Source organism: Suillus paluster (genome assembly GCF_016628075.1).
Source record: "Suillus paluster strain FC165 chromosome Unknown EDB91scaffold_10, whole genome shotgun sequence".
NCBI lineage: Eukaryota > Fungi > Basidiomycota > Agaricomycetes > Boletales > Suillaceae > Suillus > Suillus paluster.
The window spans coordinates 627,817-652,553 of record NW_024537570.1 but is presented as its reverse complement, the minus strand read 5'-3'; the positions used below and the strand labels follow the sequence as shown (position 1 = coordinate 652,553).

Below are 24,737 nucleotides of genomic sequence, written 5' to 3'. Positions count from 1 at the left end.
ATGACCTCACCACTGGCAGCAAATCACTACAAGATTTATCCACGCCCCGACATGCCAGCCTGTGACAATTTCTTCTGGATGTTAGTTTGGATCAAGTGGCTTGAATTGTTTCACTATGGGCGAACTCTCCAGCCGAGCAACTTCATTTTCCCCGCAATGAGTGCAAACGGTGTCGTGCATCCTGGACAGCCAGTCTCTCACAATACTGTACAAAAATGGATCAATGAGTCAACCGCTGGGCCTGGCATCTGTGGTAACTTCTCAACGCACTGCTTTCGTCGGGGAGGTGCACAATACTGGTTCATGTTTGCTCCAGTAGGCCAGCGGTGGACACTTGCTAAAGTTCGTTGGTGGGGTGGATGGGCTGATGGCGAGCAGGTATGTCTCATGTTCTTATGACTGACACTTGACTGTTGCAGCATTTTTTTTCTCATTGTGTCTATTTCAGCGTGATACACTTGTTTGCTACCTCCTCGATGAACTACATGCATATGAGACCGACTACAGTGATGCCCTTGCCCCCATCTCCTGCGGTGCTGATGCCTCCCTCGCTGGTGAACATGCTCTTGCCAGACCAGCATCGACAGAAGGGCTTCGCATGGTGCACACATCCAGTTGCAGCAGATGTCAACTGCCTTCACAATGACATGCGCTCCCTAACAAGTGTCATGGCACAGGCTGCCTGCACCACAGCAATCGCTCTCCAGCATCTCAATTCAGGCCCCCGCTTCGCCGACATCTCTGAGTGTGCCTCCCGCACACCAACTCCACCTGTTGAACAGCCGCTTTTACCCAGGCCTGTTATCAGCCAAACTCTCCCTACCACCAAGCCATCCATCTGCACCTCGTCACAACAACTCCCCACCATGCTGCCCATCAGCATCACTCGGGCTTCGAGTTCACAGAAACTCCCAACATCCGGCCTTGTGATCCCTCGGGTCCCAGTTTCTTGTCCCAATGGCACCACGAGCCCGAAGAACAAGTCCTGGAAGGAGATAGTCGAGCACTGGTTAGTTGGGGATCGGGACCAAGGACTCACCATGCCGTTGAAAGATTGGCCGAGGGAGTGGTACCAAGGCGCTAATAGACGGTTCGCGTTGAAGTACCATCAAAGGGCGACCATTGCGCTAGAACTCATCAATCAGTAAGTCCCTGCTCTTATTCTGCCGTTCCAGTACTACTCACCTTCTGTTCTGGCTCCAGGTACGAGTCAAATGAGGCGCGCTTCCTCGCAGCCTATCCAGAGGCCGAGCTTGGGCACACCCAACTCCTGAGGGCCGTGAACAAGGCCCGTGCTGCATGCGGGGACCGCATCTCTCGCAATAAATAAGTCGTTCAGCTGACTCCTCACCTACCTAGATAGTATATTTACTTACCACATCGTTAATCATGTCCCGCTACCGTATTTCACTCGTTGTTGTTGTTGTTGTTGTTCTGTTGTTCTGATTCAATGTAGGGCTTCCGTCTTTCAATGCACTCAGAACTCACACCGTCACACGAATCAGGCCTCAGTGTCATATTCATGCAACATTTTGCTACAGTTGCAAGGGATCCAGTGATGCAACAGCGCATCGTGGATCCTTAATGCATCAGCCATGCATCAGCGCTGTAGCGATGCATCACTGGCAGTAATGCATCAGCCATGCATTAGGAAAGCTCCCGGCTCACCACTTTCCCAGCCTATCACCCAACTACTTATAGTGTGCACATATATTCATTCTGGGTCCTTTCTCCCTTTCTCCCTTACTCATAGCTGCTTGTATTTTGTTAGTCCGAGTCACAATGTTCTGTTATGTCTCGAGTCCAATCTTCACTGTTTGTATTCCTCAAGTCTGAGCCACAATGATCTGTTTCGTCTTGAGTCCATGTGCGCATATATTCAGTCTTGCTCGTTAGTATTTCTTCAATTTTTGCAAGTTTGATTCACACTGTCCTGTTATGTCTCCGAGTTGCGTCCAATCTTACTATGCATGATGCAGGCCAATACTTGCATATATTCATTCAAGTCTGAGTCACACGCTGTTCTGTTCTGTCTCGCGTCCAATGTTAGCCTTTCCTTCTCAACAAGCTTTCACAATGCAAGAATAACTTCATTCACTAATCATAGACAGGATAGAGGTGTAGTGACCACATGTATTACTTCTGTATAGCGTGAAAATATATGATTGAAGCATGGATCAAACAGAGAACTTCATAGTGCCAACATAAAGCCAGTCCACTCACGCCTTCGTTCGTCTTTTCCTGTTTCTGTTATTAGCAAGTAGGAATAGAGCAGGATATTTCAGACGTACTTTGATGGAATCATGCCTTCTGCAGTCGAGTCAGCCGCGCGCTTCGATGATGTTCCCCCAACCTCCTCCAAAACACCTGGATTTTCCTTGCTACCAATACCAACAAATGTCAGGCCATCAGACCTGATTGCATCAGCAATATCATTCTGCCTGGATTTTATTGGAACACGCTTCGATACACGTGCTGCTCCAATCTGACTCGCAATAGGTTTTTGCGCGATATTATTGATAGTAGTTGAATCACTCAATGTGTTACCTTCATCTGCAGCAACGTGCATCATCTCCATTACTGCGCTGGACTCAATATTGACAGAAGTTGCCTTGGGTTTCGATTTGGGTTTCGGTTTGGCCTTGGGTTTGGCCGCCTTCGCAAGCGTGATCACTGGCACAGGGATAGGCTCAGTAGAATTGACCAGGGGTGTGAATTTCGCTCTAGTGGGTGTGGCTGCAACAGTGGGAGTGTCTGAGATAGATTTGGCGGCAGAATGAGGCTTGTCGGCTTGTGCTGTGAGAGACTTGGTTGTAGGAAGTTTTGACTTGGACTTGGACTTGGTCGTAGCACGTCCGGTACCAGCCTGTGAATTGGGAACTTCAGCAGGTTGTGCGGTCTCAGTTGGAGAAGGGGGGTTGGCAGCTGGAAGGGTGGGAAGCTGATAAGCAAATTGAGGAAGTTGCTCGTCGAGGCTAGGGCTTGTGGTACTGCGCTCAGTGGAGGTTGGAGAGGTCAACAAAGAAGAGAGACTAGATGTCTCCCACCTGTTACAGGGACCCTCAGACCCCTATCGTCTCCACCAAACATCGCCGTCACAACCGCGTCACAACATGTGACAGATGACGTCACCAGCACATGACTAAACTGCAGAGCACAGCATGACAGCTGTTGGAGCAGGACAGCTCTGGAACCGACCTAGACTGGGATCAATAGAAGCCGCATGCTTCTCCCTTATCGCCTCTACTGATACACTGGTACTGACTATTGTTTATCCTATCGCTTATCATGACAGATAGCGTTATCTGACTTGGACACCTACCGCTGTGCCGGTACCATACCCTGGACCCTTACTGTTAGACCGGTGACTCTTATCTCTGAGTCCTTATGACTCACATAGACGCTTACCTAGTTGGGACGCTTTCTGGCTACCCAAGCCTACCCTGAACTCATAGGACAATACCTATATATACCACTGTAGTTAGACCATGTATTTCTCTAACTTGATCTTCACTTGTGATATACGACTCTAGCTTCTATCATTGAAACTTCAAGTCAGTCATTCTGGATGGACAGCCTCCATTCAGTCTTCCACCGTCCTGGTGCTCCATGAAGCGGACACGGGATCGACCCTATCAAGTGCACTGTTGGGAAGCCGGGCTTTCCCGTAACACCACCCTGTCGAATTAAAATTGCCATTGTTGAAATTCCACCCATGCATGGAGTCGGCAAGCGACAATCCTGAAGAAGCTGGTGAGCTGAATGATGTGTTCTGCGCGGTACTGCTACCGAGATATCCCGTAGCGGTAAGACCAGGCTGAAAAAACTGGGCCTCAAATTGTTGAATTGAGCTGAGAGGCGCGCTAGCTTGAGGCATCATAACATTGTGGAAATCCAGTGACCAATTAGTATATTGGGACTAAGTCAGAAATCATCAGGTAACATAGTGGGAGTGACAGTGTGTAAGACTCTTACCTGAGAGTAGAAAGGACCCGTAAGCTGAAGTGATGCATCAGCAAAGCCAGCTGGCACCACGGTGCCTGCCATTGATGCATCAGGTGCGGTTGATGCATCAGGTGTGATTGATGCATCAGACGCGATTGATGCATCAGGTGTCTGGGAAATTGTATAAAGGGGGTCATCCCAGCTCATGGTATCAGTGCCTTCTTCGTTCTCCTCTCTGTGTTCATCCTCTTCACTGCTTCCATCCTCTTCGCTACTTTCATTCTCTTTGCCGCTGCCATCGTCTTCGAGTTCCCCACTCCTGTTGCCATCTCCGACATTCGTGGTAGCTGGCAGCAAGGGGTCATGTTCCTTCACAGCTGACAAGTATGTATCAATGTGAGCCCATAATGATAATGAGGAAATGACTTACAGAATATAGATTCTGCGAATTGCTGGTATGCACCGAGGAAGGCATAGTCCTCGTCAGGGTACAAGTGGGCAAAATTGCGCCCACTAGAGGTTTCCGATGGATGGCAGCTGAGTTGAAGGTAAGCACATTAGTTGTACTGCTGTGTTGGTTCACTTACGATAAAGTAACAATGTCTTGATTATGCCTTGGGTCAGGTCCAGCGCACATGAAGGACACAATGAATCGAGTTTTCTTTTTGACGAGGCGTGCAAAACGCTGGCATATGATCAGCAGTTCGTCAATACCTCTGTATGCCATGTGAGCATGAATTAAACCAGGTACATCAACTGAAACACTTACTTTGCGATGGCATCAGGATCACTTTCGTCGTTTTCATCATCTTCGTCGTCCAGTATGTCACCCTTTCCCTTGCTACCTTTTATCTGCTCGTCGTACCTCTTTTTAACCTCCTTTTTAACCTCATCCGACTCATCTTCTAGAAGCTCCTTGGAGAACCTTCGACCCAATGCGATGCAGTGACCAGAAGTGGTTACATTGCCCGCTTCCTGCTTGGCCTTGATGAGGGGCTTGATCTGCTCATCATAGACCATGCCCATATAGATCTCTTCGACAGACTTTGCACGCATCTTCGGTCGCAGGGCAGCATCAAAGACAGTCTGCTCCTTCTTCAAGCCGCAATTCTTTTTGGACGAACCCGCCCGCCAATGGAACCAGGTTGCCAGTTGCTATGAGTATTATACTTTAGTTTACGATATAAAAAAACACGTAGTCGATGACTTACAACTTTACGCTGCTGTTCGGCTGTAACTTCTTGTTTCGTCTGCTCATCAGTGAGCGGCACATCACCAGGGATGTCAGGGAACAGAATATCGTGCTCTGGCCACATTTTGAACCAATGTTTGTGAATGCCGGGCCAGAAGTAGTCTTTGTTCCCAGTGCTTTGCTGGATGTACGCCGGCAGTTGTTCTTGGAGCCAAGTAGATTGCGCTTTGGTAGTCCACGGAGCTGTGGGCATCGTTGTGTGTGAATAGAAAGGATGACGGGGAAATGACTGAATGAAGTAGATGTCCATCCTTATACTATTCGCGAGTTGATATCAAGTGAAAAAAAGAGCTATTTGAGTGATGACTTACCACATTGTCAAATTAAGAGAGGGTGGTATCGACAGAAATGACAGAAAAAATGCTACTGGCACCAAATTGTGTTTGAGAATGGCTAGTGATCAGGTAATGAGTGATGATGACACGATCTGAGTTTTGCATACTAGTGACATACCGGGAGGTGTTAGCTGTGCCTGCACTAATATTGATATCAACTTCAGAGCAGATCTTGAGACAACGTTGGTGGATTGGCCATCATTGCTGAGTGGACAGAGTGTCAGTACTAAGTATGTGATGTGGGATCAATCAAGCAAAGACTTACCTTGACATCAAGAAATGAACATCTGTGAGGGACAGAGCATTGTGACAGTACTAAGTATGCGATGTGGGATCAATCAAGCAAAGACTTACCTTGACATCGAGAAATGAACATCTGCGAGTGTTCCAGGAAACTCGAGACTAGATGAATGTTTGAACCAATGACGACTAGTAAATAGTGTGCTGTGAAAAAGCGTCACAACCAGAACATCAATCTCTGACAGTCATATCAAAACTAGACTGACCTGAATGACAATAAGAAAGCAGTACTTAGCAAGTGATGACTGGGAGTTTCGACGTGCTTTAGAACGTCAAGTTAACATGTGATGTGGGAGTCATGGTGATCAGTTTCGTCTGTACTATGTCATGGTGTGAGTTAGAAACCAGCGCCATGAGACTGGACTTGCAATTTACCTGAGTGTAGCTCACAATTTGATCGTTGTATGAGGTAGAACCGTGACATACATTCTCTGAATAGCTAGCTACTACTATACCATTGATTTTGAGTGAAACATGATAGGTGATCGTTAAATATCAAGCAATTAGTAGTAAATCTCCCAAAGTCAACACACCGTTCAACGCTACTTTCAACTAGTTCTAAACTTGGCTACTACTACATCATGGGCCAACCTCGGCTGTATCACACAACACAAGAAAAAATCGAGGCTGTTCGTTCTTACCGCAAGAAATACTATGCAAAGTAAGCACTTGCTTTTCTGTTTTAACTACTGACATGTATCAGGAAATGCAGAAACCATGCAATCATAAGCAAGAAGAACAAGCAAAAATCATGCAAACATCTGACCAACAACGACGTTGATTCCCAAAGCCGTAGCAGGTACAGCGTCCACAGAAGATCATCACAAAGGCACCCGTGGTGAGCTGCACATTACTGATACCCTAACTTTACATTAAACTATCATCAGGCAGGACAACCTCACAAGTGCCGAAGCTGCGCTTGCAGACATACTAATTGGTGGATCCTCGTGAAGACTTTTAGATGGGCTGGTGGGCGATCTTTGTCAGTCAGGTGATGCAGGAACATGCATGCATTCAATCAATGCACTACTAGGTGATATTGAAGGCATTCGACAACGTCTATGGCTACTCCATGGGATCATCTTGCAGGCTATGTGGACAGGAGAGGAGTTGCAGCGAGTAGATTTGATATCACATCAAGCATCTAGCCTCATCTTAGTACTGGAGGACTTGCTCATGCATGTCATGGACGACCCTCACGATACGCTGGAAGGTCATACACGCGGTGAGCTATTATACCAGACTACTTGTGATATCACCGTCTTGCAGTTATGATTATGTTAGTGATGCATCAATCGTGTAATCCTCAATCCTGACACCGGTGGTTGCAAGCACCGAAACTTAATACTCACAAGCACCGAAACTCAATGTCAGACACTAGCCCCCATTGGTCTTAGACCCTTCTCATCCATTCTACTAGAACCTCATGTTGGCCGCTGTCAATTTAACTCTCAATGTTAACGCTTATGTTTAAAGGGTGAGTGATTCGCCATATCAATGGAAGTGCTAGGTATCGAGCTGACCCCATTTTTTTTTCGCTGTCAGTTTGTCTCTCCATGCGCGATCCACTTTGTCTCAACATCAATACCACACCCTACATGGTAGAGCCAGCGGAGTTTGTGACAGTGTACAAGGGCACTGATGAGTTTGACGAGGCTGTGTATGCTATGGCGGATGAATGTTTTATTTTTTTTATCGAGGAATAATTTACAACATGCCTGCCAAGTACGATCTAGAACCACCTTTCTACTGCGTTACCCATGGCTGCTACATCGGAGTTTTTCCGTCATACCTCTGGTGAGATTTCCATCTCATCTCGTTTCCTTTTTTCCTTAAACACCCACCTTAGGAATGATGTCAGAAAAGAACTCCAAGCCCCAGACCATCGTCCTCCTACCTACTCTAAAATTCGGCTGCTTTCTCTTGGGGAAGAGTTAGTCCATCATGCCATCTGGCGCAGGCTCACAGCCAGTAGATGACACACTGTCATGGTAAGTTTGATGTTGTATCGTTAGTAGTATTTGCTAACTTTGCTCAGTCTATAGTTGGGACCGATTACGGGAGAGTGTATTCAGTTAGACGGAGTAAGGAAGAGAGATGAGGTTAGACGGAGTAAGGAAGAGAGATGAGGTTAGACGGAGTAAGGAAGAGAGATGAGGTTAGACGGAGTAAGGAAGAGAGATGAGGTTAGACGGAGTAAGGAAGAGAGATGAGGTTAGACGGAGGAAGGAAGAGAGATGAGGTGAGACGGAGTAAGGAAGAGAGATGAGGTTTTCTGTGAGGCCCATGGCATGTAGGCAGTATCTCAGGTATTGCGCTTTGACTGAGCAATCAATTTTCTGGTGTATTCAGTTAGAACACAATCAGAGTGAGGAAGAAATTCAAGGTTTTTTGTGCATCCCTAGATATAGATGAGTGTTAGGCTTCATCGACGCCCTTCAGCAAGTCACGTGACATGTCAGCCTGAAGATCTGCCATATGATTTCTGTTTGCTCGTCACTCGACACCATATAAGAATGTCTATGGGTCCTGGTCCATCTGAGGCAGGGCCACCACATCCCGTTCAGACTATCATATGTACTGAGGCAATGTCCTCTGCCTTGAAGAACTTGCTAAAACGGAAAAGAAAACCGAAGCTCAATTTCTATCGCACAGCGCCAGTAGTCCATTATCGCCAGCATACCCAGTACCAGGTCAACAATGATGGCTCTGTCAGTTATACGCTGAAGCACCTTCTACCTCCTAAGAACGCTAAAGCAACCATCCCGGACCATCAAACTCACGCAGAACGAACTCTATGCGACTCAGACACCTTTTTTTCAATTCCAGAGCCTCTTGACAATCTCCCATTGGAGGTATCCTTAGACATTTTAGGCCAACAAAGGAGAAAACGAACCGCAGGCGTACGTGCACTACAATGTTCCACGTCATTTGACTTCCCCCTCACAATGTTTTATCAGGACCATCCTTTGTTGACATGGCTAAATCACAGACCGTTATTCCTTTGAGAAATGTTACATCTTGAAGGACGAGTCAGCATGGGGTCGTGCTTAGAGTGTGATGGTCCCAATCCAGAGTACAAGTGTCAAGATTGCTTCGGCTCAGCGCTTCATTGCTCAGATTGTATTTTGTCAGTCCATGTGCACCACCCACTTCACCGATTGCAGGTACGTCTTCGCATTTAATTGTTATAATGGACTTAATCTTAAATACAGAAATGGAACAGCCAATACTTCGAACGAATTTCCTTGAAAGCCCTGGGCCTCCGCATTCAGCTTGGTCATGTCACTGGCCGGCAATATGCCAATCCTCACCGAGCTTTTAATGATGACTTTGTCATTATCAATGTCTTAGGTATACACAAAGTTGCACTCGACTTCTGTGGTTGCGCAATGGCTGAAAGTCATATGCAACAGCTTCTTCAAATGTCATTATTTCCTTCAACAACCTCTGATCCAAAACCGCTGCAACTTTTCGTGTTCTGGAGCAATACCACCTGCTCTCGTTTGAGTCAAAAATATCGGCCTATGAGTTCTATCATGTGCTTCACCGGATGTCTGACAACACCGGTCTACTTGTCGTTAAGGTACGTTCAAAATTTTAAGTATTCTTATGGTCACTCAAGCTCCTTCATAGGATCGATACAAGTCATTCATGTGAATGATTCGTGAATGGCATCACCTGAAAATGCTCAAACGCTCAGGATGAGGTCACGATCCAAAGGGCATAGATGCAACAACTCAAGGTGAATGCGCTGTGTTGTGCCCAGCTTGTCCACATCCTGGTAAGAACCTTCCAGCTAATTGGAAAGACGCACCTCAATGGTAAGTTCTAGATGAGCTTGAGTGGTATTATCGCTGATATAGATACTATTAGTTGGCTCTATGGATTGTTCCTTGCCATCGACACAAACTTCCGCCTGAAACGCAAGGCTGTCTCGAATGACAGTGTGGACCCGAGCCTGAGTTCTGGTTGGGCCTATTTTGTTGACGATGAAGCTTACAAGGGCTTCTTGGACAGCAACTCGGACAACGCCCAAGAGGTTGTCTTATTTATATCTTCTTTTCTTATATTAACGATGTTCTACAGAAATCAACATGCTCGAGTCACAATGCTGTGAACATGGCAGACACGAAACCTAACCGCGGACTTGCTGCCACAGGTTTAGGTACTGTCGACTGTGCCCGCCACAACATGAAACGGCCCAACGCTGTTGGAGATCTCCAAAAGGGTGAAAGGTAACTCGTGTTTTTCATTCAGACATTGGCGATCTAATGGTCTGTAGGTACGTCAACATGGATTATTTATTCTTTTCGACACTTCGCCACACAGTTACTGACACTCTGAACATATCTTACGACATCGCGTGCCAATGGCACAAGAAATTATGGCACTGCATGGCCGCATTTCCAGTCTCAATGCAACTCCTGCCCGCTTTCACAACTATTTCTTTTTTCATCCCAAAGTTCCACCTTCCTGCTCACATCGATGAGTGTCAAACCTCATTCTCTTTCAATTTCAAAAGTGGGGTTGGTTGGACTGATGGAGAAGCTCCCGAGCGTGGCTGGGCCAATATCAACCCCGTCGCTTCGAGTATGAAAGAGATGGGCCCCAGTGTGCGGCGAGACACCCTCGATGATTATTTTGGAGATTCGAATTGGAAAAAGGTAGTTAAACTTGGTGAGCTCATTTTCTTTGATATCATAAAGAGTGTATTTGCGCTCACCTCCTTTATTATCAGGTCATACTATGCTTAACAAGTTGAAGGACGCATTACCGGAGCAACAGGATCATCACAAAGCCCTTGATGACCTTGAAGAAGGTTTGAGAGGTGAATATAGTGCTGCTCTCGCCCAGTGGAGAGAACAGGTGGAGGCATGGGAGTGTGACCCCGCAAAGCCAAACCCTTTCGAACGAAGGGTCGAAAGTATGTATTGATCATCATCACTCACTGTGTGCTAATTTTTCTGTGCTTCTTAGCTGTTACTATGGCCTCTGTGCGACTGGAACTGGCTAGGGATGACCAGAATGATATTCAAACAGGAACTTGCCTTGCGCTACATGAGGACTGTACTCCAAGTGTATTGATCAGCACTGGCTTGGAACTTGAGGAACAACAGTAAGTCCCCTGAGTGCGGCATATGAGATCTTCAACTAACTTTTTGTATAGACGATGATTGAAAGCTGATAGAACAGGCCTCGGCATCCACGCTTCAGATAATCAAGAAGGGAAATTACTTCAGCGGAATAACACTCTGCAACGCAGGATCAACACCTGGACTAAATTACAGGAACTGTACATGCCATCACTCGCTGCACTACATGTCAGCGAGAGGTCAGTATCTGGTGGCATCACCGCTGCAGTAACTACACCCGAAACCATCAAACTCTGGCTACCATCCCAAATCAGCAGGACAGCACCTTGTGACACCCGCCTCCAAACCATCGAATGGAAGCTCCGCTACACACAAGCTCACGATGCACTCCGTTCCCTCCGTTTGAACTTGTGCGCTCAGACCGCCATCCTCAAGTATAAAGATTGTAACCTTCGCGGTCAAGGTGCAAATACAAGGGCCTGGAACACGCTCAAAGCCGTTGAAGCATGACTTGAGGCTGCCGCCAGCACATATGAGTGTGCCCATAAGGCTCTCGTAGTTCTTGCTCCACTGGTGAATCAGACTGGGTGGCACTCGTCTTTGAGGCCACTAAACCAAACCAATATTCACTCAATGACGGATCTATTATGGGGGGAATCAGAGGGTACAAGGAAGTTATCTTGGATCTGGAATATGAGAGGAGCTGCACCTGACGAGATGGACAATAATAATGCTTTTGAAGGCGAGTACTCTTTTTTCGTTTTTGGAGGCTTCCTAAGGTTTGCGGTTAATTAGACATGCGAATCGAATGGTGCAAAGCCAGGGCACAGGCAATGCGTTGGGCAGAAGAGGTCGAGCTGCTGAAGGAAGAGATGCGGAGAATCCTTCAATTTTTTGAATGGCGTGCGCAATGCTGGGACGAGCGTGGGCTAGAAGATGCCTTACACGACGTGGTTGATGATGATGAGCACGAGGGACTGTTAGCATATGTGAAATGTCAAGCTTCATTATGTCGAAGGCTCGCTGAGTCCTTTAGGACTAGTTGGACTGACACCTTGGCACTGGCGGACTCATTCAACGACTCACTCATCACTCAGCAAGACAAGGACATTGATTGATTAGTACCCATAGTACATGCATACGTAGAGAGATCCAATATGAATTTGTGCTAGCATTACCTGTCTCATTCGAACGAGTAGGGCCAACAGGGAGGCAAGAACAAGCGGCCGAATAAGTGGGCGAGATGCGTCAGCAAGCGCTATGCATCACTGATGCATCACTGGGACGAAGCTGATGCATCAGTGCAGGAGGGAGCTGATGCATCAGCAAGAGGGAAGTGATGCATCAGCGAGAGGGAGGTGATGCATCAGCGAAAGGGTACTGATGCATTACTGGAAGGGAGCTGATGCATCAGCGTGGGAGGGAGCTGATGCATCAGCATGGGAGGACTGATGCATCATTGGGAGGGAGCTGATGCATCAGTGCGGGAGGGGGCTGATGCATCAGCAAGGGAGAAATGGTGGTACAATTGCAGCAACGTTGCATCACAGGTGCGCTACAGTTACCCTGTTTCATGCATCAGTATGCCACGAACTTGTGCACGAATCTGGTCATGTGCCGGCGAGGTCAGCGAATCCCATCTCGAAAAGGGAATTGATCAATGTCACGTGCCCTCGCGTGACCTTTTGGCTGAGCGCCACCATAAATTTCTCGACATAAGTGTGCGTCTTGTTTGTGTGTGTGTGGCGTCTGTGTGTGTGTGTGTGAGTTTTGCATGTGAAGAATAGTTGAACAAATCCAGCGCCATACAGCAGAGCCTTGGCCTGCCTCTGCAATGCCTCAGCCTCATTCACACAGTGCCTCAGCCTTGTTGTAACTTCTGTGCCTCGCTGTTGAATCTATGAGTTCTGTCAGCACCCACTATATTGTTTCCCCCGCACTGTCATGAATGTTACCAACTGCATCTAAATTTCGATTATCAAACCTAAGAGACCCTATCCGATAAGATTAGATTAGATAAGATCCCTGATAAGATAAGATGGATAACTGATTAACGATCACTATCTTGAATTCACATCTATACTACATCGATGTCATCCATCTATATCCGTAACCCTAGATCATCATATCCTTAGAAGTCCTACAATTAGGCAACGGGTTACATCATAAGCATCTACACGCCTCTATGATCAAACCACAACCGAGAGTCCTTTACGAGCCATCTCTCGAAGAGTCACCATCCCTTCACATCGCAGACCTTCACTTCCCACACATGACACGTTAAGAGTTACCTCTGTCATTCACCGAATCCCTTACATAAGAACCTGTTGTTCAGTCACAGCTACACCCCTGAACCCTATCACAGAAGCACCACTCATAGAGAAGCATGCTCATTACTGAAGACCCTGGAGAAACCCCTAGATCCGATCGTACCCGATACATCTCCAGATCCTATCTCTTATCGAGATCCTTTAATCACTGCTCGAGACTTCTAGTTACAGAACTCTTTCACTCCCTTAATCTCCGTTGACCCTGAATAGAAGCAGTACCCTGAGATCCTGCTTAATTACCGACACCCCTATGAACCCTTTACTCTTTCTTGTAGTTGATTGGTTGATAAGACGCCCTATACCCTAGGCGCAATGTTATGATCTTATATAGATATATCACTACCTTTCATACTCAGATATCTCCGCCTAGAGAGTAGTATATAGTTTAGGTCGTAGTCAGTAGTACTCCTTAGACTTAACCTCTTCGTTCCTACCCAGTGTAGACTCAGACGTTCACTCTCAATATCATCTCTTTGCTCTTATCCTTGACGAGTCCTAGTGGTTGTGTTAAGCCTTTGCCATTTGGTGAACGCTGATCATAACACGCACATCTTCAGTGTGCCAGCGCTCATTGCTCGAATTTCTGCTTCCTGCGTGTGTACTATTCACTCTGACTCTACCAATTTTGCACTCATTGTGAGACCCTTCACAGTGACATGGCGCAGCTATTATCTTGCGCCAATAACATAGAAGATGATGTGAAGGTGTTTCGAGAGGCCTTGCAGCTGTGTCCTCCTGACCATTTTCGTCAATCCGTGTGTCTGTATAATCTTGCCACCAGCCTTCATAACAAATTCAGGCAACGGGGTGTCTTGTCTGACCTTGATGAGGCCATTGAGCTCCATCGAGCCGCACTGCTCCTCCGTCCCCCTGGTCATTCTGGTGGATCCATGTCTCTCAACAATCTTGCTGCCAGCCTTCAATACAGATTTGAGCAGCGGGGTGTCCTGTCTAACCTTGATGAGGCCATTGAGCTCCATTGAGCCGCACTGTTCCTCCACCCCCCCGGTCATTCTGATCGATCCATGTCTCTCAACAATCTTGCCATCAGCCTTCGAGCCAGATTCAGGCAGCGGGGTGTCCTGTCTGACCTTGATGAGGCCATTGAGCTCCATCGAGCCGCACTGCTCCTCTGTCCCCCCAGTCATTCTGATCGATCCGCATCTCTCAACAATCTTGCCAACAGCCTTCAAGACAGATTTGAGCAGCGGGGTGTCTTGTCTGACCTTGATGAGGCCATTGAGCTCCATTGAGCCACACTGCTCCTCTGTCCCCCCGGTCATTCTGATCGATCCGCATCTCTCAACAATCTTGCCAACAGCCTTCAAGACAGATTCGAGCAGCGGGGTGTCCTGTCTGACCTTGAAGAAGCTTTCAGGCTGTATTTACAACTTTCCTGCCAATCACATGCCACAGCCTCTCGTGGGGATCTTGGCGCTGCCAAGTCATGGGTAGCCTCAGCAGAGAAGCTGAAGCATGGCTCTACATTGGTTGCCTATCAGACCGCATTGAACTTTCTGGATCAGCATGTTGCTCTTTTGTCTTCTTCTCCACATCATTTCGATGTTGTCAGGGAGGCCACTTCTTCCCTTGCCACTGATGCTTTCTCGTGTGGTGTCCGTTATGGTGCCTTGACGACTGCTGTACAACTAGTGGAGCAGGGCCGTGCAGTATTCTGGACTCAGTTGGTGCGCTTCCGCACGCCACTCGATGAACTTTCCCTTTCAGGTGACACCGGCACAGCCTTGGCGGAAGAGTTCAAGCGACTTAGCTCTCAGCTTCGTAATGCATTCGATCAGTCTACTGAAGACCAGTCCCAACCAATTGGGCAACTGACCAAGCAATGGGATGATGTCATATCACGCATCCGTGCACTCCCTAACTTTTCTTGGTTTCTCCTGCCTCCGCTGTTTTCTGACATCCAGAAGGCAGCTGAAGATGGTTCAGTCATCATTGTCAACGCTAGTCGGTACAGCTGTGATGCCTTGATTATTTTGTGTGCCCAAGATCCTGTCCATGTTCCACTCAATATTGCATGGACCGAATTATCCAAATTGTCCTCCGAGTTTCAGTCCCTTACAGAGCAATTTGGTTATTCTGATCATTAACACAAGCTTGTCAGCATTCTCCACAAGCTTTGGGATGTCATTGTCAACCCCGTTGTTCAAGCTCTCAGGGAGTCAGCAGTTCCCCGTGGCTCGCGCATCTGGTGGTGTCCCACCGCCAAGTTCATGCCGCTTCCTTTACATGCAGCAGGACCCTACAAGAAGAAGAAACACAATTTATCTCACGTTTACATATCTTCTTACACTCCGACTTTGACGACTCTCATTCGTGCGAGACGGCAGGTTTCTCAAGCTGCATCCCTGCAACAATTTGTTGCCATTGGTCAAGCACACCCGGACAGAGGGAAAGAACTCCGCTGTGTCGCTTCCGAGCTGGCCGTCATTGCTCAGCATGTTGCACCTGTTGCGCCCTTCACATCACTTGCAGACAGCAATGCAACAGTGGAGGGAGCATTGGATGCATTGAGCCGGAATCAATGGCTTCACCTTGCCTGCCATGGAATGCTGAATCAGCAACAAACATTTGAGTCTTCCTTTGCGATGCGCGATGGGCTTTTAACGATCAAGGACATCGTCCGGTCTGACTGGCAGAATCTGCAGTTCGCGTTCTTATCAGCCTGCCACACTACCGTGGGCGATAAGAAGAGTCCGGACGAGTCGATCCATCTCGCTGCGGCTATGCAATTCTCTGGATTTCACAGTGTGATTGGTTCAATGTGGTCTGTTGACAACGAGGTTGCACGGCAGATGGCGTCTGCTTTTTACCTTCACCTGATTGATGGTTCAGGGAGATTGGACTGTACATGGGCTGCGGTAGCGTTGCATAAGGCTGTGAAGACATTGCGGTGCAACAAGATTCCACCAGAACAGCAGATCGTGTTTTTTCATATAGGTGTCTAGCTTGAGACCCATTCACTGTAAGTGATCCATACTTATCTGCTTACTACTACATGCTCACATTGCTTCTAGAGATCATTGGGCTGCACTTTTTGACGTTCCAGATGTCGGGTTCTGGCTGTTCATGCCTCCGCAAACATATGTCATTGTCATTCTCGACCGCATGCCACACCAAACGCTGCCGAAGTCGAAGCCAATGATCCCAGCACATTACTTTCCTGCTTGTCATCTAACTTTTCTGCTTTCCTGTTTACACTCGCATGGTCTTGTTACTTTTATTCGTTGGCTGTCCCACCACTTAGTTAGTAGATACTCCATACGGCTATGCGGATACTTTCGTCGTCTTCCATGAACGCTGGTCCTCACTGTACGTGAAGTATCAGTTGCAGATTACTGTGCTATAGGGTCACTGTTGCGATATATGTCTATCGTGTCAAGTATGAAATCATGTCACATAATGTCGCCATGCTTATCATCAGCAAAACTGCCCGGAACCAGAAAGGCCCGGCAGCTCCCGAGAGGACTCCTATGCCGCATTGCTGACCTCACTAACCTCATAAGTATGACGCGTCGTCGTACACGACATCTGCGACACCACAACCAACCCCCCACGCCTCCTCGCTGAACTTACACCCCTTGCAAGCCTCACGTACCATGTTACAAGACACCCACGAGCCTCCCACGCTCCTTGCAAGGACAGTTGTTGCCCTTCTGCCACTACCGTCTCTTTCTAGTGTCTCTTTTATAAATTCATTGCTGTGCGCCCCTCAGATTCCGGCATTTGACTCGGTCAGTCCATTCGTACTCTCAAAGTTTCAGTGTATTCTAATTGTACAGTAGCTATGGGTACTGCTGGCCCCTCAGTGCTATAAATCCGCAAATCCAATCCCCTCAGCCTCGTCATAATTCAGCCCACCTTCAAGTTCTTCACCGTCTTCCGCCCCAAGAGCATCGTCGTCTAATAATCCATTGTTGTCCTCATCTTCCACGAGAACCTGATCTAGGCCAGTGTACCCAAATTCATCCATCTCATCTGCGATATTGTCATCAATGAGATATTCTGTGCTCAGTGGATCTCGAGTCTCACCTCCTTCGTCATCCTCAGCATCTTCAAGTTCATGACCCTCCTCATGAACGTCTTCGTCGCCACTGCCACTACCCTCGTCCTCATCTTTGTCATCACTGCCCTCCTCGGCGTCTGCCTCCTTGGTGCCTTCCTCATCACCAGATACAGGTAGAAGGATGTATCTTTATGGCTCATTATCCTAAAAGTCTGATACATCTTATTCTGTAGTTATCCACTATATTGGACATTTCCATTTGGGAATGTGATGCATTACTTAGTACAGCCACTCACAGGCGCATTTTCAGCCACCTACTGTGGGAACTTCTCCACAACACCCAAAACATAGCCCATTTTGGGTATTCTCCACAATATCAACCTTTCCCACACCCTCCCCATCCATCCCTGGCTCACCAACCACATCACAATTAGATACAGCTTGCATTTATGTAGTAGTATAGGTTATATACACATAATAGAATATAATAGACCGCTTTTTCTCTTTATTTTTGCACCAATACCTGATACAGAGCCTCTGCAAGTGTGACATAATAGAAAACATATCAAAAACTGTTTCGCATTTTTGCCCCTCCAATATTGGGGTACTATAGCATGTTTATAATATGTTTGTAAACATATATGTACCTATCCCAGCCCTTATTTTACCTCCTAGAGCGCCCTATATTATGTACTGTGCTGTACTAGCATAAAATAGAAAATAGCTACGCATTTTTTGAGCTTTAGGTATATAGACTTGTAAATATGATCCCCAACATCCCTTCAATAGTATATGCAACATATCAGGAGCCTAGGTCAACAGGATCAGTCCCTGTGGTGCTATGTGCTTACCCTCTCCTGGTGGTTCACCCCATGGGAAATTTTTTCCTGCAGCTCCAGCCCTCCAGGTTGGTAGGGTGCCTGTTCCTATTGATATCTAGAATATATAAATCACATAGCTGTATGAAAATAGCAACAGAATCCTGCTCTAGAATGGAATATCTCCTCCTGGCTATACTACTGCATATTTTCGCATTTTTAAGGTTTTGCCATTACACAAACTATCCAAACTGTTTATAGTTAACTTCTAGTACATATATCAAGTCTTTTCATGGCAAGGATCAGACAGGAATATGTCAGAATATTAATATCAGGGGCATGTCAAGGAGATTTACTGATAAGTAATCTCATCTGTGTAATCAGCCACTTGCTATATGGTGGGCCTATACCCATTATACCATCTCTGAATTTGTAGAAAGATCCATTCATATCTGAGTGAGTGATAAGCAAAGTAAATGTATGATTATGGTCTGACCATGTATGTAATAGGAGAAATACATGAATATACTAATATCTAGGTTGAATATTTTGTTAAAAATGAGCTAAATAGAACGTAGACTACTTAAATATCCTGTACCCCATTATATTCTAAGAGTGAAGGTAATGTGGAAGTGTTGTAGTGTCAAAGTGTTGTTGCAGCATTACAGTCCTACCACTAACTTAATGTGTAGACTGATTTTCGATGTTTAGACTTTTGAGTTTCCCACGCTCTTGTTCTTATCTACTGGGTTCCCCTGCCCTTATACCTTGATGGATCCTTCCAATACTCGGGGGCTGTGTTCCCCAGTATGTATTGTTACGAACTCAGTTGGTTCCGCACTAGATACCCGCAAGGAGTACCAATCTAGTGTTGTGACGAGTTTCGATGTAGGACTACTAGACGGAAAGTCTAGTAGAAGATAGTGTAAATGTGATAGAAGCGATGATGCTTGCTATCTAGCTGTCGTGCTATCCCTCTGTCCTGAGGCTTTAGGCGTGATACTGAGTAGATTCAAGTTAAGGACTACTACAGTGTACAGAGTCCTTTATATACGAAAAGTAGAAGATACCGGTTGAACGGTAAGGGTCAAGGGTAGTACCGACAATGCGGTAAAGGCATAGGGTATGAGTCAGAGATAACAGATAAACCAGATAAGCGGTGCGAGAACAATAAGCCGCATGGATAAGCCAAGCGATTGGTAAGATGGAAGTCACTTTGGCGACGGATAGCGGAAATGGAACGATAGGCAAAAGAGAATAAGCTAGTCCAAGGGGCTTACGTAATGTCCCCATAACATGTATAGTGTATATTGTGATAGTCCGATTATAATATACCGTCCTATACCTGTCTGACAGTCCTAATCAGTGAAAATAGGAGATATATCCTTGATATTAATATTCTGACATATTCCTGTCTGATCCTTGCCATGAAAAGACTTGATATATGTACTAGAAGTTAACTATAAACAGTTTGGATAGTTTGTGTAATGGCAAAACCTTAAAAATGCGAAAATATGCAGTAGTATAGCCAGGAGGAGATATTCCATTCTAGAGCAGGATTCTGTTGCTATTTTCATACAGCTATGTGATTTATATATTCTAGATATCAATAGGAACAGGCACCCTACCAACCTGGAGGGCTGGAGCTGCAGGAAAAAATTTCCCATGGGGTGAACCACCAGGAGAGGGTAAGCACATAGCACCACAGGGACTGATCCTGTTGACCTAGGCTCCTGATATGTTGCATATACTATTGAAGGGATGTTGGGGATCATATTTACAAGTCTATATACCTAAAGCTCAAAAAATGCGTAGCTATTTTCTATTTTATGCTAGTACAGCACAGTACATAATATAGGGCGCTCTAGGAGGTAAAATAAGGGCTGGGATAGGTACATATATGTTTACAAACATATTATAAACATGCTATAGTACCCCAATATTGGAGGGGCAAAAATGCGAAACAGTTTTTGATATGTTTTCTATTATGTCACACTTGCAGAGGCTCTGTATCAGGTATTGGTGCAAAAATAAAGAGAAAAAGCGGTCTATTATATTCTATTATGTGTATATAACCTATACTACTACATAAATGCAAGCTGTATCTAATTGTGATGTGGTTGGTGAGCCAGGGATGGATGGGGAGGGTGTGGGAAAGGTTGATATTGTGGAGAATACCCAAAATGGGCTATGTTTTGGGTGTTGTGGAGAAGTTCCCACAGTAGGTGGCTGAAAATGCGAACATGTGGGCTTATACAGCAAGATTTGTAATTTAGAATGTAGGATACATTCCCCATGGACAGTGGACAATTAGAGTAGATGATGTATCGGACTTTTTGGCTAATGGTCCATAAAAGATATATCTATATGACACTATCGGCTGTCCTCATCCTCACTATCATCTGTCATCTCCTCGTCAGAATCTTGACTTTTGCGCTCTTTCTCCATCGTAAACAGGGAGTTGGTCAAGTGCGTCGCGATCATTGAGCAAACAGTGGATCCAGAAAGGCAAGGAAGTGCCTGGGAGGTACTACATCACAGACATGAAAACCAACCTGGGCATGAAGCTTGTATGTCAACATGTTGAAATTCTGGTGTTTCGAGGCTGCTTGTGGTGCCTTAGTAGTAGTCCCCTTCCCCTTTGCTGCTTTTCTGCCTTGTTTATGTGCACGAGCAGCAGTCTCTCATGGAAGATCCTGTGTATCAAATTTGCTGCATGTAGTGCGACGGATTGAACTTGTGCAACGATTTGCCGAAGACGTGTTGTACAGTTATCAAAGTGATGTAGTGTTGTCTCGGTATGCATCTGCAGCTTTCCAAATGCATGCCAAGTCAACAGTTCGAAGAGGAGGTCCAGAACAATTGAGTTGTGAGGTTCAGTAAGTAGTTGTTCGAAGACAGGCATAGAACACTGAAAGGAACTATTTGAGTTACGAAATTCAAACATGAAACATGACTATTTTACCTGGAGTAGGTCTTCGAAGTCATGAGCAGCGAGTTTCGTTAAGTCGGAGACATTACTGCTAAACTTCCGGATTGTGTCCTGACCAAATGTTGGGACCATTTGATATCTAAAAAAGTAAGTAAAATCACAGAAAATATAACTTTACACACCTTTCATTCAACCACTGAATGGCATCTTCTCCACATGAATGGAGAATCCGGATTAAATGTGTCAGAGTTGCTTTCCACGTGCCAAGCTCAAACTTGTGCATAAAGTCAGGGACAAGCATTGAGTGGAAGTTGAAGCCAAATTGTGAGAGTTTCTCGAAGAATGCATTCTAAGAGTACGAACAGTCAGTCTACTGTTGACTGAATTTAAGTGAACTTTGACACAAACCCGAGTGGGAACCATTGACATCACACCAATCAAATTCTCCACAAATGTGCTGACTACACTGCAACCCAATTTGAAGATGAATTCACGAACATGTTCGATAAAGGACTGCCGGCGATGGTCGTCAACTCGTATACCTTTGACCCGCTACCGTCGGTCTGCTCTGTTGCCCAATCTATCAATTTTGTCCTTCTTGACAAGACAGCGAGGGCAGGGGCATCGCCCAAGGAATTTGATGTATGCAAGAAGAATTCTAGAACACAATCAGCAATCTAGTTCTACACCCTCAACCACCAACCAGGTTACTCACTTTTTGGGATAGTCAGCTGCATAAGTGAAAAAACGAGGAAAAACTCTTTGAAACACGCCATCAGGGAATTTGATGAAAATACCATGCTCCCATGCATTAATGAAGTCGTTGTCAAGCAAAAATGACCATATCACATGCATAAGTTCATGTTTGCAGTGCGTCAAAACTGCTGCTGTAGCACTTCACCCAAAAATTTGGAGATAGAAATTTTGGATCGTGTCTGGGAGCTGAAACTATCATTAGTACTGGTGAGCTCTCATACAAGTAATGGCATAAACCTTTGGAATGTAAGCTAGATGATGAGCTGCAAAGGATGTTGGCTTTGATCAAACATATTTTGATTGATTCCCAATGAACATATAGATTGGCCATAATACAACGTTACCAAAACTTGCAAGATGTGTTGAATCTGACCATAGCATGATGGCTGCAACAACAGTTTTGAGATTGCATCCTGGCTCATGGGGCTGGGAATGTATCTTCTCATGTTCTTGGAGCATCATGTCAGATGTGTAAAGCTCAGTAATGATGCGTTCCAGTGGTTCATCTTCATCAGGTTGCCAGAATAGCTTGTGTGGGCTTGTATGAAACCCTTTTGCAGAATCCTCTTCAAAGGCAGCTTTTAGGACCTCCAGCAGCTTCCGATAATAGAGATCATCAACCTCAAACATAGGTGCATTGTCCTCCGAATGGAACTGTTCCTTCTTGCATGGCAAGCGAATTTTGACAGAGGCTTCATGCCATCCATCAGATGAGAAGATGGTAGATGCTGGGTCATTCTCTGCCCGATCTAAAAACTTCAATTCTTGCACGGGATTAAAATTCCATAAGTCTTCTTGATTGAAATCTTCTGCAAAGATAACCTCGTCAACAAGACGGCTAAGGTCCTCTATTGATTTCTGCAATGATGAGTTGTAGAACCAATTCATGAGGTGAAAGGTGGTGGCATTAAGAAATGGTGCATAGTAATCTTGATGAATGGCCTCAAGTGATGACCCAAAGCCTGCCCACCATGGATGCTCATGCTCAACACCTCCGTCAACATGACTGAAGGTTGGAGCATCACAGATGTCGTCAAAGGAGCTTAGGTTCTCAGGGTCGTAGGTGGGGAAGGAAGTGTGGTATTTGTGGAATAAATTGAATGCATCATGCTCGGTTTGAACCCAGTGTGCACTTTGATCCGAGTTTATGTCATAATCCATTGTATTATTAGCCACTGGAGTGTCATCTGACTCAAAAGTCATAGCAGGTACAGGTACAGGAATCGGAAGGGATGGAATTTCATCACGGTAGCGAGCAGGGAGATGCCTGGTTCACTTCGGCAGACCTGAAGATCGGTACTCCATCTGAACATCATTATCATACTTTAAACATTATTAGATCATTACATTTCTGAAAGATATGAAACTGTACTCACATTGTCCTGATGGTCAGACAGTGTCTGAGCAAGCTTTGGACTCTCAGCTTGAGTGGGAGGATGGCTGTGTGCATCAGTGGCAGTGGGTGATTCACAGTGTTGTCGTTTATGATGCTTGTCAAGGACATCTGCTGTAACAGATAGTTGAGCTTTACACCAGTGAGTCTGGTGAATTGAGAGGCCACGTTCAGAGACTTCAGTGTTGCAATTAGGACAGTGGACCATAATTCTGAGAAAAACAAGAAAAAACACTGCATAGATATGCAGCAGCATGAGGTGACACGTGTGCGAGTGAGTTGAGCATTTCACTTGCACAGGACTTAAGTGCAAAGTTCTTTGATCCATATTAGGTTGTTTGGCTCTGTTGTATCTTGTCCTAACTAATGTTCCTTGCCCCTTGTACTTGGTCGCCAATTTGTCTGTTGTCCCTTGTTCCATACCACTATCATCATGTCATCCGACATGGAAACTTGTCATGAATTCCAAATACGAACCATTTTTCATTTCTTGGTTTTCCTTCGGCTACTTCCAGTACCCAAGCTGGTCACGTGACTCCTCGTCATATATCACCAGTTGCTTCTCTGATTGGCTCCCCTACTCCACAGGCTAGAACAATCTCACTTCCCAAAGAAGAACCGGTCGGAGCTTGGGTTTCTATTTAGTTGCCGTATTACTCATTTGCTTATATATCATGATGTCATACTTAGTCATCCGCAGTATCATACGACTCTTTTCTCATTGGCTGATTTCTTTCAGACTCCTATTCAATGTTATGTATATAAGTAGGTTAGTTAGCGTAAGTACTCCTTAGACTTAACCTCTTCGTTTCCTATGCTTGTAGTGACCTAGACGTTTACGCTCAATACCATTTTGTTCACTATCCTCTCTGACCGAGTCCTAGTGGTTGTGTGCTCGCCTTCATCATTATTGGTGAACGTTGGTCATAACATTAGGTTAAGTCTATCTTACCACTCCGACTCGAACTTTGTCTTGGACGTCACCGTTCTCGATAAACTTCATTGTGCTATTCTGCTGAGATTTATCTCGCGGATTACATTTTAATTCAACCATCATTCCCCGACGTGTTTTGTTATACAAAGCTCTTTACGTTACCTTTTAGTAGAAGTGAACCAGGCCCTCATCTTACTATGAGCTGCCAGTTCATAAGGATCAGTGACACTTAGGTCCTGTTTCCACATGTCTGCAGTTAGGCCCAAAAACCCTGCCAACTGTACACTACAATATCTGCTTTCTACATAACAGAACGGCACTCGCGACAGTCCTCTCACTGTCTAAATACATTACGATAAGAACCTAGGGTGCTAAAAGTAGACCCAAAGTTCACCGCATCTTTCGCGAACTCCTCTCGAGTTCTACTTAGGTCAACGAACCGCTACACATGTTGCATTCACACCTTTGTCATCATTGCCCCTGCCATACAGATCCTGCCTAGTCGAGGCTAGGGCTTTCAGCACTCCACAACAATGTTTCCTGTCTGGATTCCCATTGCTCCTTCTTCCATGTCCGAGAATCTAGGAGAAACTGGGATCAATGTTTCTGAGGATACGGAAGT

At 45.7% G+C, this 24,737-nt stretch overlaps 6 protein-coding genes across 6 annotated transcripts; 4 read left to right on the top strand and 2 right to left on the bottom strand.

Moving 5' to 3' along the window:
* On the top strand, positions 1 to 1,148 carry EDB91DRAFT_1048467 (uncharacterized protein; the record flags this gene model as incomplete). Its single annotated transcript, XM_041313405.1, has 3 exons — positions 1 to 378; positions 449 to 601; positions 678 to 1,148. 3 exons carry the CDS (start codon positions 1 to 3, stop codon positions 1,146 to 1,148), a joined length of 1,002 nt encoding a protein of 333 aa, XP_041180475.1.
* Positions 1,149 to 2,219: 1,071 nt separating this feature from the next.
* On the bottom strand, positions 2,220 to 5,390 carry EDB91DRAFT_1245400 (uncharacterized protein; the record flags this gene model as incomplete). The annotated part of the gene is made up of 8 exons (XM_041322540.1): positions 2,220 to 2,241; positions 2,292 to 3,047; positions 3,621 to 3,919; positions 3,976 to 4,322; positions 4,376 to 4,482; positions 4,533 to 4,661; positions 4,715 to 5,100; positions 5,157 to 5,390. 8 exons carry the CDS (start codon positions 5,388 to 5,390, stop codon positions 2,220 to 2,222), a joined length of 2,280 nt encoding a protein of 759 aa, XP_041180474.1.
* A 3,453-nt stretch (positions 5,391 to 8,843) lies between these two features.
* EDB91DRAFT_1235827 (uncharacterized protein) lies at positions 8,844 to 12,046 on the top strand (the record flags this gene model as incomplete). The annotated part of the gene is made up of 12 exons (XM_041321371.1): positions 8,844 to 8,999; positions 9,048 to 9,197; positions 9,320 to 9,418; positions 9,556 to 9,656; positions 9,709 to 9,874; positions 9,922 to 10,070; positions 10,118 to 10,512; positions 10,574 to 10,759; positions 10,813 to 10,951; positions 11,024 to 11,391; positions 11,488 to 11,674; positions 11,752 to 12,046. 12 exons carry the CDS (start codon positions 8,844 to 8,846, stop codon positions 12,044 to 12,046), a joined length of 2,391 nt encoding a protein of 796 aa, XP_041180473.1.
* Positions 12,047 to 13,914: 1,868 nt separating this feature from the next.
* On the top strand, positions 13,915 to 14,241 carry EDB91DRAFT_1263259 (uncharacterized protein; the record flags this gene model as incomplete). Its single annotated transcript, XM_041324443.1, has 1 exon — positions 13,915 to 14,241. The coding sequence occupies one exon, from the start codon at positions 13,915 to 13,917 to the stop codon at positions 14,239 to 14,241; it is 327 nt and encodes a 108-aa protein (XP_041180472.1).
* A 42-nt stretch (positions 14,242 to 14,283) lies between these two features.
* On the top strand, positions 14,284 to 16,224 carry EDB91DRAFT_1263256 (CHAT domain-containing protein; the record flags this gene model as incomplete). Its single annotated transcript, XM_041324442.1, has 3 exons — positions 14,284 to 14,477; positions 14,580 to 15,323; positions 15,381 to 16,224. The coding sequence occupies 3 exons, from the start codon at positions 14,284 to 14,286 to the stop codon at positions 16,222 to 16,224; spliced, it is 1,782 nt and encodes a 593-aa protein (XP_041180471.1).
* An 863-nt stretch (positions 16,225 to 17,087) lies between these two features.
* On the bottom strand, positions 17,088 to 17,638 carry EDB91DRAFT_1245396 (uncharacterized protein; the record flags this gene model as incomplete). The annotated part of the gene is made up of 2 exons (XM_041322539.1): positions 17,088 to 17,469; positions 17,601 to 17,638. 2 exons carry the CDS (start codon positions 17,636 to 17,638, stop codon positions 17,088 to 17,090), a joined length of 420 nt encoding a protein of 139 aa, XP_041180470.1.
* Positions 17,639 to 24,737: the final 7,099 nt, after the last annotated feature.